This window comes from Numenius arquata, chromosome 4 (assembly GCF_964106895.1).
Source record: "Numenius arquata chromosome 4, bNumArq3.hap1.1, whole genome shotgun sequence".
Taxonomy (NCBI): domain Eukaryota; kingdom Metazoa; phylum Chordata; class Aves; order Charadriiformes; family Scolopacidae; genus Numenius; species Numenius arquata.
In genome coordinates, this window is record NC_133579.1 from 57,568,187 (window position 1) to 57,583,909 (window position 15,723).

General features: G+C 49.2%; 1 protein-coding gene across 1 annotated transcript in view; it reads right to left on the reverse strand.

The window, feature by feature from the left end:
* The window catches only part of BCL2 (BCL2 apoptosis regulator), a 91,276-nt gene extending 78,943 nt beyond the window's left edge, over positions 1-12,333 (reverse strand). The window contains exon 1 of the mRNA XM_074146546.1: positions 11,755-12,333. Within this exon, the coding sequence (XP_074002647.1) occupies positions 11,755-12,333 (579 nt within the window). The remainder of the gene's footprint in view (positions 1-11,754) is intronic.
* Between the last annotated feature and the right edge of the window lie 3,390 nt (positions 12,334-15,723).

Here is a 15,723-nt window from a genome sequence, read left to right on the forward strand (position 1 = left end):
CTGCGATCATCGAGTATGGTGGCAGGCCCTGAGGAGGGGAAAGGAATGGGAGTGCTCCATTTTCTTCTGATAACTGCAAATAGAAGCTGACTTCTTACAGAGCAGAGCTAGATAACTAGTAATGCAAAACTGTTTAATATCTTACTATCGCCCAGCCTTTGTCGCTTCCAGGCAGGGTTTGCGAACCCAGGCCACTTAGCTATACTGAAAGGTCGTGTCAAACCAGCCTGGTAGGACCTTGATCACAGGAAACTTCTTTAGCAGGACCCTGAGTCTCTCCCAAGGTGCTCGTGACAGTCACCTTTCATGGATGAGAAGTTTCTTTCAAAAAAAGGATCTGAAGTACGAGACAAGGGAGCTCGCACACAGTGTTCTCCATCACACTTAGAGCCTTACGTAGAAAGAGCAGTCAGTAACACCAAGCTGCCACAGTTCCAGTCGTTTTGTTGTTGTGTTGAGTGAGTTTCTTAGGGATCAAAGTGTCCTCAAACCAAACAAGCTGGCTGTCCATCCCTTCCAAGGGAACAGGTAGTTTATTCCAGCTGTCAGTGACTGCAAACCAAACAGCTCCTCTCCCACTCTCAGTTTTAGCTCTAGGCCAGTTATTAAAATTAAACAGTTTTGTTTGTGAGAATGATGTATTTGTGTCTGCAGGGGGGGAGAGAAGGGAGCAGAGAGGGGAAAAAAAGAGAGCAAGTTTTCTAAAACAAACCCTAAGCCCATTTACACAGCCTAACAGCGTGCCAGTGCTGCCTTCTCCTTCAGCCCATTAAACTGCCACAGAAGTCCCAGCTTGCAGCATGTGCTGCCATGCCTCACACATCCTCCTCGCTGGGTTGGGGAAAATAAATTTTTTTTAAAAAGGCAAAAAATTCCACTTGGTTGCAAAATAAATGCACCGTTCCCTTGTGAGCTTCAACAAATATGAAAAAAGGCACAAAGACATGCCTTGACAGGTTTCCCCACCACTTGTGCCACCCAGGCTGGAGAGCTGAGGGGGGAGCTCCCGTCTCGTGGTCCGAAAGCACCAGGGAGGCTGACCAGCTCGCCCCTGGGGCTGGGACACAGCCTTACTGGCTGAAGCTGAACAGGACCAATTTCTAGAAAGCCGCTGTGGTCCTGGTGGGACACCGCCGCCCCCAGCCCACCCAGGCAGTGCCAGAGGGACATTTGTGGCATCCTGGGTCAGGTTCCCCCTACAGCGAGGACGCTTAGGGAAGTTGAGGAGCACTCTCCAGGCAAAACCCGAGGCAGCCTAGCTCCAGTTTTCCACCGCTGCACAGACATGCCCAACCACCCACGACAACCAAGGCTTTGTACAATGCTCTGTATGTCCCTTTTTGGGGCTGCCCACATGCTCACTTCTACATGAGGCTGGATACAGCCGGTTTTAGCATCCCTACTGGGAAAAAAAAAAAAAAAGCTATTGACTCCAACCGGGCAAGGATTTCACACATTCAGTCCAGAGCCAAATACGCGAATTTTCTACTGCAGGAATTTTTTGCAGACAGCCATGAGCTACTGCAGAAGCCTGAACAGACTCCAGGCCGGCTCGTTTACTTGCAGCCTTGATTGCCACCTGACATTTCAAGCAATGGGTTTTATTTCCTCCCTTGCCTCTCTACTGCTTATTTTTTATGCTCAGAGTTAATCACTTCCAACAAAAGTTAAGAAATCATTTTAAACCCTCAATGCAGGGCTTCGAGTATGAGGCTAAAGATTTTTGAACCATCCAGGTGCATCCCGCCGCTGCACTCCAGCCCCACAAGGAGGAGAAAGCCTTTCCCTCGCCCAGGCTTCATGGCTGCACTGCTATTTATTGCAGATCTGGGCAACGGAGAAAGGAACGGGTCAAGCTGGAACCTGAAAATAATAGGGGCATTAGGCCTCCTTCTTGGTTATATTCAGGACCTTTCGCATCCAGCAGCAGACTGGGGATTAGATATTTAGACAGCGTGATTTACTGTGATTTGCCAGATGACTTCAGGAGAGGGGCTTTGGATATGTCTAACTTGAACTAAAATTTGCAGACACTTGGAGCACAATGCAGGGTTTGCTTCTATTATGAACGAGGGAGTTTTTACTTCAGTTTTTTTACTGTCATTTTTTACTTGAGCTATGCGTACATTCTTGAGAAGTTCAGCAGATTTTACTAATTTCAACACTGACCAACTTATTCTCCTAATGAAAATGCCAACTCATTTACTACTGTATTTGAATTGGTCTTTTAATTATTTTTAGTTTTTTTTCTTCAGAAAAAAAGATTAGAAATAGGGTTCTTTCCTACATTTTATAATACACAGTCTGAACATGTGATGAGTTTTCTTAAGAAAGGAGTTTTTTCCTTTAGAGACACAGCTGGCAATGGTTATTCCATCTCAGAGACACGCTGCAGGACTGTCCCATACCGCAGAGGGAAGCATTTCACTGGCCTCCCGTCCAAGGACCTATCCTGACTTTCCGGTGACTCATGCAAGTCTACCCAGAGCATGCAACAGGAATTTTGTCTCCTAAGCCTCAGTTCAGCAAGATAGTTAAAACTCACTTCAACCTCATGGTCCAGCCCTAAGGCCTGATTACTACTCACTTTTTTTTTAAATGTTTTAAAATTGCTTTTTCTGCCTGTATCTGAACACCTAATGAAGCTTGTGAATGGAAGCAAGAGAACTTCTCTGCATGAAGACATTTCTTACAGGTGCATGTAATACAGCTTATTGCTCCTTCCCCTGAAATGCCACAGACAGCTTTTACAATGGAAAAGGAAGGACAATTTTGTTCATGAAACACCTGATGAACCGCACTGATACAGAAAGGAAAACACTGTCAGTTGCCATTTCTCACACTGCTCACCCTTTTCCTAAATAAAAACTAGAAATCAACACCTGAAATGGATCTTTTTGATCTGTTTCCATCACAAGCATTGCTAAACACATCCAAACACTGGAGCTGAAAAAGTTTAAGCCAAATTTCCATTTAGCTTTTTTTTTTTTTTTCTTTCTTTCTTCTACCTCCCCTCTCCACTCAAATCTCACCCCCAGGTACTTTCACAATCTGACTCACTTTGCTCTTTCCCAGCCTAGCAAGCTCCATCAATGACAAGATACAATGCTACAGATTTGAATTTTTGAATTTTACCCTAAGCCCCAAATTACCACAACAGACATTTTGTTCAATATTGCACCTTGTATGACTTTTTTTCTAATTAAAAAAACATCATCAGCACAACTCATGATAGCGTGGTGGGCAACAATACATTTCCCAGACCTGGTATGCTGTAGAGCTAGCAAGAACACCCATATCACAGCTGGGTTAACCCAAAAAGAGAGATATTAATGATTTGCCCCATATCCTATCGTGTACTGAGTACTAGAGCCAAGAAGAGGAAGTTAAGTTTTGACTCTCAGTTACTTTCTCGAACAACTGCGTGACAGCCTCTTTCAATCACCATGTGGGGAAAATGGGGCCTTTTCTTTTTGATTGTACCTGGCCCACGGACATAAATTACTCACAAAAGTACCCTGAAACCCACTGAGTTGCCTTTTGAATCAACAAAATGGAATCATCCTTTTTTTATGCTCCAATAAAATAAAATAGCAATAAAATGATGTATGCACTGAAGGATGCTATTTCTTTTAACTAACTCCAAACGTGGCAATTTATAACAGATCTTCAGTCAACGCAGGAGTAAATTCAGTGATGTGGGTGCTCTTAGCAACACAAGCAGCACATTTACAAGTACCTTTAATTTTACATAAGGCATGCGGAGGTAGGAAGTCTTCCCTGGCCAGATGAGGTTGGCAGTGCATCTACCCCAGTATCCCCAGTCACCGACCGGCACCAGGTGCTCTGGGGGAGAAGCAATCTAATAGATAATTTCAAAATAGCATTCCCCAGAGAAAGGTCTGCCCTCAGCACCTGCTGATCTCATTTCAGCAGCTGATGTTAAATTTACCCCCTGTTTCATCAAGGTGTATGTTTGCCCTCAAAAGCAATTTTATTCAAACATAAGTATAGATGTTTTCCTTACCCTTATAAATACCTAAACCTTTCCTGAATGCAACGTAGTACTTTCACTCACAACTCTCTCATGAAAACAGCTCCCAAAGGTTAATCATGCGTTGCAGAAAAGGCTGTTTTTCTCTATTAGTTGAAAACCTGTGGCTTTTCCATTTGATCTTATTTTTCTTGCCACATATACAAAGTAAACATAACTACAATTGTCCAATTAAGTTTCTCTTCCTGTTCCTACTGAAGTCAATGGCAACACTTTCTAAAATCAGATTTGTTTTCTTACTCATTAACTGTAAAATCCTGAAACCCACAAGAAACTTTCCAGTGAGGGGGATTTAACAAAGTCTATCGATATACAATAGTTATGACAGCAAACTAACGTTAGGATAAAATAACAGAAAATAAATTCCAGACTTTTAGATGCATTTGGAAAAGTTATCTGGTTTCATAGTCTTTCAGGAGCCAAAAAAAAAAAAGGCAAAAAAAAAAAAGCCATCAGATTGTTAATGAGACTGAAAGCCAGAGTAAAATAAAAATCCCTCAAATCTGTCATCAGGATTTGTGTTTGCCAAGAAGGCCTGGATGTTATCCTGCCGGGGAAGAGAAGATTTATGGCACCGCACACCTTCATCCATCCTATTATTATACATGAAATGGAAAATAAAACAGGCCGGTACTGCCCTCAGAAATAATCAGTATTTTGCTGCCACCGAGTAACACGTGTTGTTATTATTATTACTAAATCAGCAGGTACAGGAGCAGCCACAAGGTGCTCATAAATAAATTATTTATAAAAAAACCCAACCAAACCAAACAGGGCTGGGCTCCGCCTTCCCGAGGGCGTGAAGGAAAATCAAACAGGGCAGGGAGGGAGACCAGATGGGCTGGACCCAGCGCACGCCATGGCTGATGGTGGAGTGGCAGCACCCAGGACCACATCCGATGCCCGGTGCCAGCAGCAGTGACAGAGAGGGACGCTGAGAAAGGCCTGCAGCAAGTCAAGGACCACCAGCCCTCCATCAACACTGAACACAAGCGTGCGTGCCGTGGGAGCAGGGAGCGTACCCGGTCAGCTCAGACAAACTCTTTACCGTAACCCCCATCCCTGGAAGGGACGGAAATGCAACAGTAGCCAAAAAATTAAAAATTTTCTTTGCCACAGGAGAGTTGTTATTTAATCAGACCTATCGCACTCTTTTCTAGCTACGGCTGCTCGACTGCCAAGGCTACTGACCCAGTTTGCAGCTGCCTGGACCCCCGGCCAGCAGGGAGCCTCGGGCTAGGACTGCGGTGCTACAACAGTGGGGGCTAGCCCGGCCAGGCAGCTGCAGATGGAGAGGGAACACCAGGATGCAGCAAGATGGGAGAGCCACCGCTTCAGCCAGTCCTGCCCCAAGGCTGGCATCCTTGGGCGGGGAGGGCAGACCCTGAGGCTGGCCCACTGTCGGCACACCAGGCACAAACCATCACATGAGACCAAAACCACCACAGAGGTTTCGGTGCGACGCCCCAGCGCTGCTCCCCTTTCTACATCCACCTCCCCTCCACTGTCCCAGGTCCAACCCACCAAAAGATGACCCTCTCGTCAAGGACGCCTGTATCAGCCACAAGGGCTTAATGTTTGCTGGCGATGGGGTACAAAGTTCCTGTGCTGCCTTAGGAAGCCCGGGCCCTGGTATCTGGCCGCTGAGAAAACGCTTCTGCTCCACATGCAATTTCACACATCATTGCATAGGTCTTGTGATTCTCCCGCTAGAGCCGGGCTTTGCCATCGGAGAAAAGCTTGTGCCTTGGCAGAAAAATTCAACTGGATTTTCGTCATGGATTACCGACCCCAAATTTCAAGCTACATACTCAAAAAACTAAGCTACTTACTGCCCAGCAGCTCAAGGGAGGCCTGTGTTAATGCAGGCACAGAACTAACTTCTTTCTCAATATTGAAAGTAAAGTAAAACTTTTTAATAGGATTGCTGTTTGAACTTTATGGTTCTTTGCAAGATCAAGGCAAATGACATCATCTCTATAACCGAGACCCCTGGTTCTGAAATTTTAAAGGTCACGGTCAATACATATATATTTAAAAAAAAAAAGAAGAAAAAGAAAAAAGAAAGAGAAAAAAAAAAAGACGAGACTTCTGAGAAAATACGCAACCGAACTTTGTTGCAAGTTACAGAGAAAGCTATTATAAATGAAAGGGACTAGAGAACCACAATAATTTTCTCTTTCTGCCCTAGCTCTTCCACTCCTTCCTTCGGCACAGATCCTCCACGGAACGAATTTCTTGCTCTTCAGCAACAGCAAAAAGAAAAATATTTTGATAATATTTTGAGAATTCGATTATAAACCCACAAAGCCACAAAAACTGGCAAAGGACCTAGAAGGTGTAACACTTGAAACTGCCAATTCATTTATTTAACTGCGTGGATTTCAGATAGTTTCCTTTCACCAGTCAAACAGTGACTTGGGGTTAGCCCCGCTGGGGATTGAGTCGTTACAAGGCCGCATGTCACTGGCAAAAAAAAAAGAAAAAAAAAACCAAAACCAACTCAAATCGCTTCTACTCCAGCGCAGGGCATCCGGCTCCCAGCCAGGCACTGTCCCGCGCCGGACGAGCAAGAAGGCTTTTGCTCAGGACTTGCAAGAGGAGCAGCGTGTGGGTGCCTGGCTGAGCTGTTGGGAGAGCAGCTCTGGAGGCCAAAGGAGATGAGATTTCGGTCGTTGCCCCACACACAAGGACGTGAAAGGCCCCTGCGTCACACTGATATCCATGACCTGTAGCACTGTCCTGCAGGGAGACGCACCTGCCATCCCTCGCCTGTGTGAGGGGGGCTATGGACTGTCGCAGGGTCTCCACACTTGCTTTCCAAGGCGTGCCACCAAGCTAAGAAAGTTAATTATTTACTATGCAAAAAGAAAAAAAAGGAAAGAGGAAGCTCAGCGATTAGGGCAGTCAACCCAGGAGAAGGGAAACCTGGAGTCTAGTTGCTGGCCCAAGAAGCACTTATGGATTTGGCTGTAGACAGACACCTGAGAAAACACACCAGACAGCGCAAATTAGACACCCCAGTTCTTCCTCCTCCACCAAATGAAATCTCAGCCCCGCAGAAGGAGGAAAAGCCCTGCTCCCAAAGGGGAGGACACCTTGGCAAAACCAGCAGTCATCTGGCAGGCGAAGCCTCCTGAGATGTCAGAAATGCGGGTGTATACCCCACTACCAGGCTGGAGAAGGTTTTGTAGGCAAACCTCCCGTTACCTCAGGAGAGGCATTAATCAAGGAGCTGCCAGGGAAAGCGGGGGCTTCTCCCCAGCTGTGTTTCCATGTGAGGATGGCACATGAGTGACAGCAGACTGCCAGCTTTGGGACACGGAGGTTCTTGGGAATGGTATGCCCCACAGTGTGCTGAGCAGCTCCCCTCTCTAAAGGCAGGAGCAGTTCCTGGCTGGCTTGGGTGAGGACCAGCAAGAAGCCAGGGACTTCTGCCACCATTATGACCAGGCAGGCACTGAGGGGATGCAAATGCTTACATTCCACCTATGGCCCACTTCAGACATCTAAATCCTTCCCCATACCTGGCCTTCACTCTTGAACAGAATAAAGAACCGCAGTAAGGGAACAGAAATGGGTGCAAACACACAATCATCACATTCCTGGTTCAAATGTAAATATTGTCATATAAAAAGATATTTTCTTGGCTGAATTTTCAACATTATGCTGCTTCTCTCACCTGGTCTTTGTTACATTCTTTAAATCAAAAATATACTTGTCTATACATCTACGATGGTGCCTGTGCCTCCCTTCTATAGTTCTCATGCTCTTGATTTTTCTTGAACAGATAGGGAAGGAAGCTGTTTGTTGGACTAGAAGCACCCAGAGCTCAGCAGGGCTCCCACCTACATTAGGTCGCATGCCCAAAGAGGGAACCTATCACTGCAAGACAGTTATTTCCCCCACACTGGCTACATCACTTCAATGCTCCCTACATCAACGTCAAAAGTCGCCAAGTGCAAAGCCCACTGCCAAGCCAGGCCTTCTGCAGCTCAAACACTAGGCTATAAAAGACAAAATGAAGCCATCAAGTTGTCAATTAGAAAGCATACATTATACCAAGCACCACGAAACTGCAGAGATGAGCTGGTACTCCTCTTATTTCTTTTCTAACACAATTAAGATGTTATCAGGACAAAGTACAATATTGTGGTATCCTGGCCTACGTGAAAATCTTTGAAAGCTGCATTTATTTGCCACCAGAACCACAAGCTAATAATACAGCCTCCGTGCAGGCAGTCCCCATCTGTTGTGTTTTCTAAGTTTCCAACAAACCCATGACGCTGTGTATTGTAAGGGCATTAACAATCCCCAGACACCATTAACAGCAATGTCTAGTGCCTAAAATGCTCCACCAGCTATATTCCCTTCCAGCCTGCCCTTTGATACAGAATCATGGAATGGTTTAGGTTAGAAGGGACCTCAGAGATCATCTAGCGCCAACCCCCCTGCCATGGGCAGGGACACCTCCCACTAGAGCAGGTTGCTCAAAGCCCCATCCAGCCTGGCCTTGAACACCTCCAGGGATGGGACATCTACTTCTTTCCTTCTTTGTTTTCCTTGCAATATAAAGAATTCATGACCTGAAAATACATTGTCAACATGTATTTGAATCAAAATAAACAGATAAATAAGAATGACATTTCAACCAAAATTCAGACATGAGCGTAAGACATCGGCCCATACAGGAGACTCAAAGCATGCACTGTCCAACTTACTGTGTAACATGGGCTTATGACTAACTCCAACGCTCTCTTTTCTGCTACTACATAGCTCCTAATGAACTCACTGCTCCACTCCACACCGGGGAGGAACACTACACGTGTAAAGGAGGAGAAGGCTACAACAGCCGGGGGCCCTGCTCATTACAGGAACCCGTGTGACAGGGAGATCTTGCACACAGCTGTGCTGAGGTCCTGCAAAGCCTCACCACCTACAAGCGATCAGCTACTTTGGAAGAGCCATTTACGATGCTTTAATAAGGTTCATACATGGGTTATGGTGCAAGTGCCAAGCTGAAGACTGAGTGCATATATTAATGTATGCTTTTCCACTGACAGATCCTGAAAGCTAGAAAAGACAAAAAAAAAAGGAAGAAAAAACCACTGCCCCATCCCATCCTTGATTACTTCTGTCTGAAGACAGGATCCTAAAAGCTATGTTTGCAACTTTATTTTAGGCTTTTGCTCTTTGTTAGAAGATTTTGCCTGTGTTTAATAATCCTGTGGCTCAAAGGTACCAGCCACTTACCAGACAGACAGGCAAAAGCCACCCCGGGGAAATATTTTGCACATCTTCTTCCATGTGTACATTACAAATAACACACGGCAGTAAATAGCATCACATGGATCCAAACTCTGGAGCTTTTGTTTATAGGAAACCTCAATGAACAACTAAACGGCTAACAATGAGAAGCATCTTTTCCTTTCAAGGGCAGTCAGTGTTTATAGTCTAAGTGTCTTGTATTTCTAATCATTGAGAAACAGCTCCAGCACTCGCCTCGTCGGGCCAATCATGCCTGGTAACACCTGTCTTTTCACCTTCTCGCTTTTATTCATTATTTATGTTTCTCTTTACACAACGCACCCGCAGGACAATACATCTCCAGCATGCTTACGGATTTGATCCAAAGCTCACTGGAGTCAAGAGAATGACTTCACTGGCTCTGGAGCACACCGAGGGCCCCAGCTCCGCAAACGGGCTTCCAGCCTGAGGAGGGACTTACGCACAAGTTAGGCATCCCAGCCCAGAAGTGCAATCGCAAAATCCCTAACCCTTTAGCTGCTCGAGTTTTAACCAGCCAAGGTCTCCAAAAGCCTGAACTGTTTGCAGATTTTCTTTTCCCCCAGTTATCTGTTTAGTAAAACAAAAACCACCAACAAACCCTCTGTAGTGATCCGTGAAATAGGGGATCAGGGGATAGGTCTCCCTCTCCCAAGCGTGGTCCCAACCACTAAGCGTTGGAGTCATTTTTTGTGTGTATATATATATGTATGTGTGTCTGTATAGATGTGCATATTTGTATATACAGGTGTATATATACATATATATGTATATAAATACATGACACACATGCACGCACGCACATTTTTTGCTCCCCCTTCTGGCCCCACGCATCTTGAATTTTTTTTCTTCTTGGTGGAAGCAGGGGAGAGCAGGAGAAGGATCCTGCCTCCAGCGTAACTTGTAGCCAGGGATCTGCAGCACTCCTCTGGGAGGTGCACAAGGTGGATTCTGGCTGAGAAAAGGGACCCAAAGCCTTACTCCCTCTGTTACGGCAGCACGTAGGTGTCCTCTGCACCCCTGGACACGTAGAGCCTTTAGTCAGGCGGATTCGGCAGCAGGAAGGCAGCATCTTCATTTTTTAACAGAGATGGTCAATGCGGGTGGCACGTTACTGACCCTAACGGTGACTTAGCAAGAGACCCAGTGCTGAGAACTTAATGTGGTAGTGCTTCACAAACACCGACTTTGCAAACCGTGTTAATGGGGAAACATATACCGTATTTTACATTCCTTTACACGTGCCTCTAAAAGGTGTGCTGTGTAACTGAGCCAGCTCCCTGATTGCGTTTCACAGGGGACCAGACCCAAAATCGCCGGTCTCCTACCTAGCTGACCTCCATTACTTGGTGACTTATGCCAGCTCTCAGCCCATACATAAAGTTTCTTCTTCAGTCTAACTTTTGCCATTTCTTTCTCCAATACATAAATATCATAAGCTTGACACATACAGCAGGTTTGGTTTGTGGGAGAGCGGCTGGGACCACATGTTGTTATAATATATCAATTAATACAGGAAAAAAAGGAAAGAAATACCCTTCCAATTTCAATGCAGTTACTTATTTTGGAAAGAGAGAGAAAAAGGAAAGGCTTCTGACCGACTACCAGTGTAGAAGCTGTCCATTTTCCACAAGTGGAAATCCTCCCTTTCTGGACGATGCTGAAGCCAGCCCCAGCCAGAGGTGATCTCTTACCCCAGAAACAGTCACCCATCGGATCACAACAAATACTCATTTTCCAGAACAATCTCACTGACACGGCTCCCGGCACCTTTGTTTCAGCTTGAGACAAAGACAGATTTTTCACACTAGACATATCCTTTACCCTAAAAACCCCATTGCCACCGCAGCTGTCAACACCGGCACCGACGACCACCTGCCTGCCCGTAGCACCAGGATCCTGTGTTCATCATGTGCCTGCCCGGCGCGTCACCCCCAATGGGCAGGGACGGCTGCACACACCCAGAGAGATACGTGTGGTCCCTGCTGGCCCCCTCCTTCCCATGCCTGGGACCTGCCCCCGGCAGCTGGACAGAAGCCTCTGCTGCCCCTTCCTGCCCCGCTGCCTGACCCAGCCTTGGCCAGGGCTGGTGCCACCAGCAGGCGATGGTGGATGGATGGGGGTAGGAAAGCAAAGACCCCCGATGAAGGAGGTGCCTCACTCATCCTTTTCGCTCCCGAGTTCTAGCTGCTCCCCCCATCCCAAACCACTCCACTGTAACCCTACAATGAGGTGCAACCTGACAGCTGGCAAAAGGCCCACGCCGTTTCAGCACACATCAGCGCAGACATCCCCCCAAGCAAACCTTTTGCTTCCCCCAACGCAAGTGCAACTGCCCCAGGCGCTGCCCACCCCGTAGCCCCACCGGCCGCAGGCCAGAGCCAGGAGAGGGAACAAGCAATCGAGGGACGTACCCAGCCTCCGTTGTCCTGGATCCAGTTGTGCAGGTGCCGGTTCAGGTACTCGGTCATCCAGGCGGCGATGCTATCCACGAGGGGAGACATCTCCCGGTTGACGCTCTCCACGCACATCACGCCGCCAAACTCGAAGAAGGCCACGATCCTGCCCCAGTTAACCCCATCTCGGAAGAGCTCCTCCACCACCGCCACAAAGCGGCCCCTGGCCGTGAAGGGGGTCAGGTGCAGCTGGCCGGACATTTGGGCAAAGTCCCTCTGGTAGCGGCGGGAGAACTCGTCCCCCGCCTGGCGCAAGGTGAGGTGGACCACCTGGGGTGCGGGGCGCAGCCCCTCGGCCGGGGGCACATGGCTAGCAGCAGCCGAGCCGGGGGGCTCGGGGTGCGGAGACACCAGCCCAGTGTGATCAGAGGAAGTCCCAGCAGCAGCAGCAGCAGCAGCAGGAGGAGAGAGACCTGGAGGCAGAGGTGCCGTGTCCTCACCGGCAGCCCAGTCGTATCCTCTCTGCGAGAGTTTATAGTGGATGTACTTCAGCACTATCTCCCGGTTATCGTAGCCTCTTCTCCCCGGATGAGCCATAATTCCCAAGAGGAAGCAGCAAGAGGAAGGGAGAGAGGAAGAAGAGGAGCAGGATGAACCCAAAAAAGTAAAGCAGCCAATAATAATAAAATTAATAACACCAAAAATTATAATCCAGTTACTGTATCGGGCACGGTTTCATTCATGGTGGTGTTGGGGGAGTTCTCAGGGTCTCGGAGGTACTTTTGTCTTCTCAGTGTTTCCTCCTCGGTTTGAGATGCACGGTATAAATAGGGATTAAAATGCTGTATATACTTTACTTCCAGGAGCACATTTATTACTTATTATAAATTTACTTTAGGACCATTTCCTCCTCGGTGTTGAAACACATCTTAAAAAATATTATACCGATTCAAAATCAGGTGCATTTTCCCCTAGGTGCTGCACTACCACGGACACGAAGGAGCGGACGAACACACACCGTAAAAACTGCAATTCAATACGATTTGCTAAACAGCCTTGGATGAACGTTAATCCAACACACTTTAAGCTAGAAACCTCAACACTGCTTTTTTTTTTTTTTTTTTTTTTGGTTAAGTTACACAAACTAAATTTCCTCTGTAAAGTACTTACTTGGACTATAAATATGTTCCTCTGTCAAGTTTCCTCTAAAAAAAAAAATAGCAACAACAAAACCCAAACATCGCAAGTCTTCAGAAACGTTAAGTTCTGGCTGCTTTGATGCTTCAAGTCACCGAGGGAATGGGAAAGGGACAAAAAAAATATATATCTCTACGACTTCGAATGTTTTTTCTCAGACTCCTGTTTAACAGGCATCTCCAAAGATGTGTCAAAGCTCAGAAAATCCCGCCTCGCAGCCCGGGAAGGCGAACAACCCCAAAGAGACGGAAAATCCTGGAGACCAGATGAACCACATTTGAATCCAAGCTCTCGCAGAAGTGCTCCGTTTTTCCCTCCAGTGCAACGTACAGACCATATGCATTTACGTAGTTTCATTCAGACACCGATCGCAGGAGCCCGGTGCTTCCACACACACGCACGCACACACCAAAAAAAAAGAAAAAAAAAAGAAAAAATATTAAAAAATAAAAAATATATATGTATTTGGGTAATTAATTCTTTTTCACAAGGAAGAGCGTAAAAACAAGAATAAAAAAATAAAAATATAAAGAAGGAGAATTGCTTTTGACTCTGGCTGCGGGGAGAAATGCCATTTCCCGAGCAGCTTTTGTATCAAGAGGAGGAAGAGCCCCCGGGCGCTGCCGAGGAGGGGCGCGGACGGGGCGTGTGTGCGGTGTGACTGGTGCCGGTGGGGACCGCGGCCGCCGCGGCGCCGCTGCCCGCCCGCCCGCCCGGCCCGCCCGCCCGCGCAGCCCCGCGCACCCCCGCCGGCTCCGGCCGGCTCCTCCGGGCGCTCCGCGCTGCTGCTGCCCGCGGCGGCGGCGGCGGCTCCGGGCGGCGGCTCCGAGCGGCGGCGGCGGGCGCGGGCGGGGAGCTCTCCCGGCGGCGGCGGCGGCGGGGGGGAGCGGAGCGGAGCGGCGCGGTGCGGCGGGGGCGGGGAGAGGCGGGGAGGAGCGGAGCCTGACGGGGGGAGGCTCCGGCCCCGGCGCGGCGCAGCGCAGCGCAGCCGGGCGCGGTGGTTTCTTAGAGCTCCGCCTCACGCTTCATTCAAGAAAAGGGGGAAATGGGAAGGGGAGGGGTGTGCTAAAAAAATTAATTAAAAAAATAAAAAAAAAATAAAATTTAAAAAAAATAAACTATTTTTTTTATTTTTAATAAAGGTGGCGGCGGCGGGGGGAGGTGAGCAGCCCCGCGCAGCCCGGGCCCGCCCTCCATCGCGGCGCGGGCCTGGGGCCGGCGGCGGGGCGGGGGCGGTGGCGGCGGGGGGGGCGGAGCGGAGCGGCGGGGCGCGGAGGGGCGGCACTCGGGTGGTGCTGGAGGGCTCCGCCGCCGCCTGCCCTCCGCCACCGCCTCCGCCCGCCCGGAGGAAGCGGGCGGCGCAGGCAGGGTGGCTGCCGGCCCTCCGCGGGAGAGCGCGCTCCGCTCCGCGCCCCGCGGGAGGGATGGGGCTGCTGCAGCTGCGCGGATTTATTTAAAAAGATATAACAAAAAAAAAGGGGGGGGTGTGTGTAATTCTCAAAAAAAAATCTCCTTTTTAGAAAGAAAAATGACCCGGGCAAGGGGTCCAGGCTGGGTGGGCCGGGGCGGCAGCAGTCCCTGCGCGGCCGCGGAAGCCCCCGCGGGGCCGTGGGCAGGGGACAGGCCGGGCCCCGCCGGCCGCCGCTGCGGGTGGCCCACCCGGCGGTGCCGGGTCCCGCACACCTGCCCCGCACAAGCCGCCCGACGGGTTTTCATGCGTGGGGTTGGTTTTTAGGACTTTTTGCAGAAACCGGTGTCAGATTTGTCCCTCCGCCCGGCCTGATGGTTTTTTTTAGATTGAGGAGGGGGGAACCGAACTGTTGGGGGATTAAATTAATCTGGAGCTTGACCAAAGAAGCGGAGTTAACCTTCCAAGCAGGTTAAACCCACAGCGCTGGGAAACAGCGGTGGCCCGGCACCGCGGCGACCCCGCCGAACCACAGCAGGGCAGGGATGGGTGATGTTGGGACAGCCCTGGCTGAGATGGGGAGACATCCCAGGGTACAGCCGAGTGAGACGGGAGGAGGGAATATTCAGCACCTTTCTCTGCTTAGTATGAGGGGAGAAAAAAAGAGAAGTTTGATAAATTCTATCAGTTTTTGTCGATATGAAGGTGGCTGGGATGATAACCTCATCTGTAAACTACCCTGAACCTAAAAAGAAGTCAAGGCGTGAATTAAGCTATGGACGTGAGTTACCTTTGACGAGGGACCCAGGGAATGAATGCTGCCCTCCAGGTCTCCATTTTCAGGGTCACGTTTCCATCAGCCACTGACACGTTCATGCGTGGCTCGCGGGCTGCCACCTCCCCTGCTTTGAGGATAACGCACCGGCGTGGGGAGGGCGATCAGCTTTTGCTCCATCCAGTAAGAAGGGGAGGTACTGGCATCCCAGACGGGGAGGATTCCCCATGCGGGGGCCGCCAGCGTCTGCACCGCCTCCCCGGCGGGCGGCTGTTGCCACCCAGCGGCCGCTGCTCGCCCCCGGCCCGGCGGCTCGCCCCGGCCAGCCGGCACCCCCCGAGTCCCGTCCCGTCCCGTCCGGTCCCCGCAGGCTGGCAGGAGCGAAGGGCTCACCCGCTTCATACGCGCCCGGGGAGTCAGCAGAGTTATGGGGTTCCCCCTCACCCCCCGCTCCGCCTGCTGGTTTTTAAAACGGGGCTGGTTGCGGTTGGTTGTGTCCTCGGGGATTAAGAGGGTCCAGAGGTTGCAGGACAGCGGGGAAATGAGGTTTATCACAAGAAGATGGAGGATGCTCCACGCAGCCATGGGCTAAGGGCTGCAGCCCACC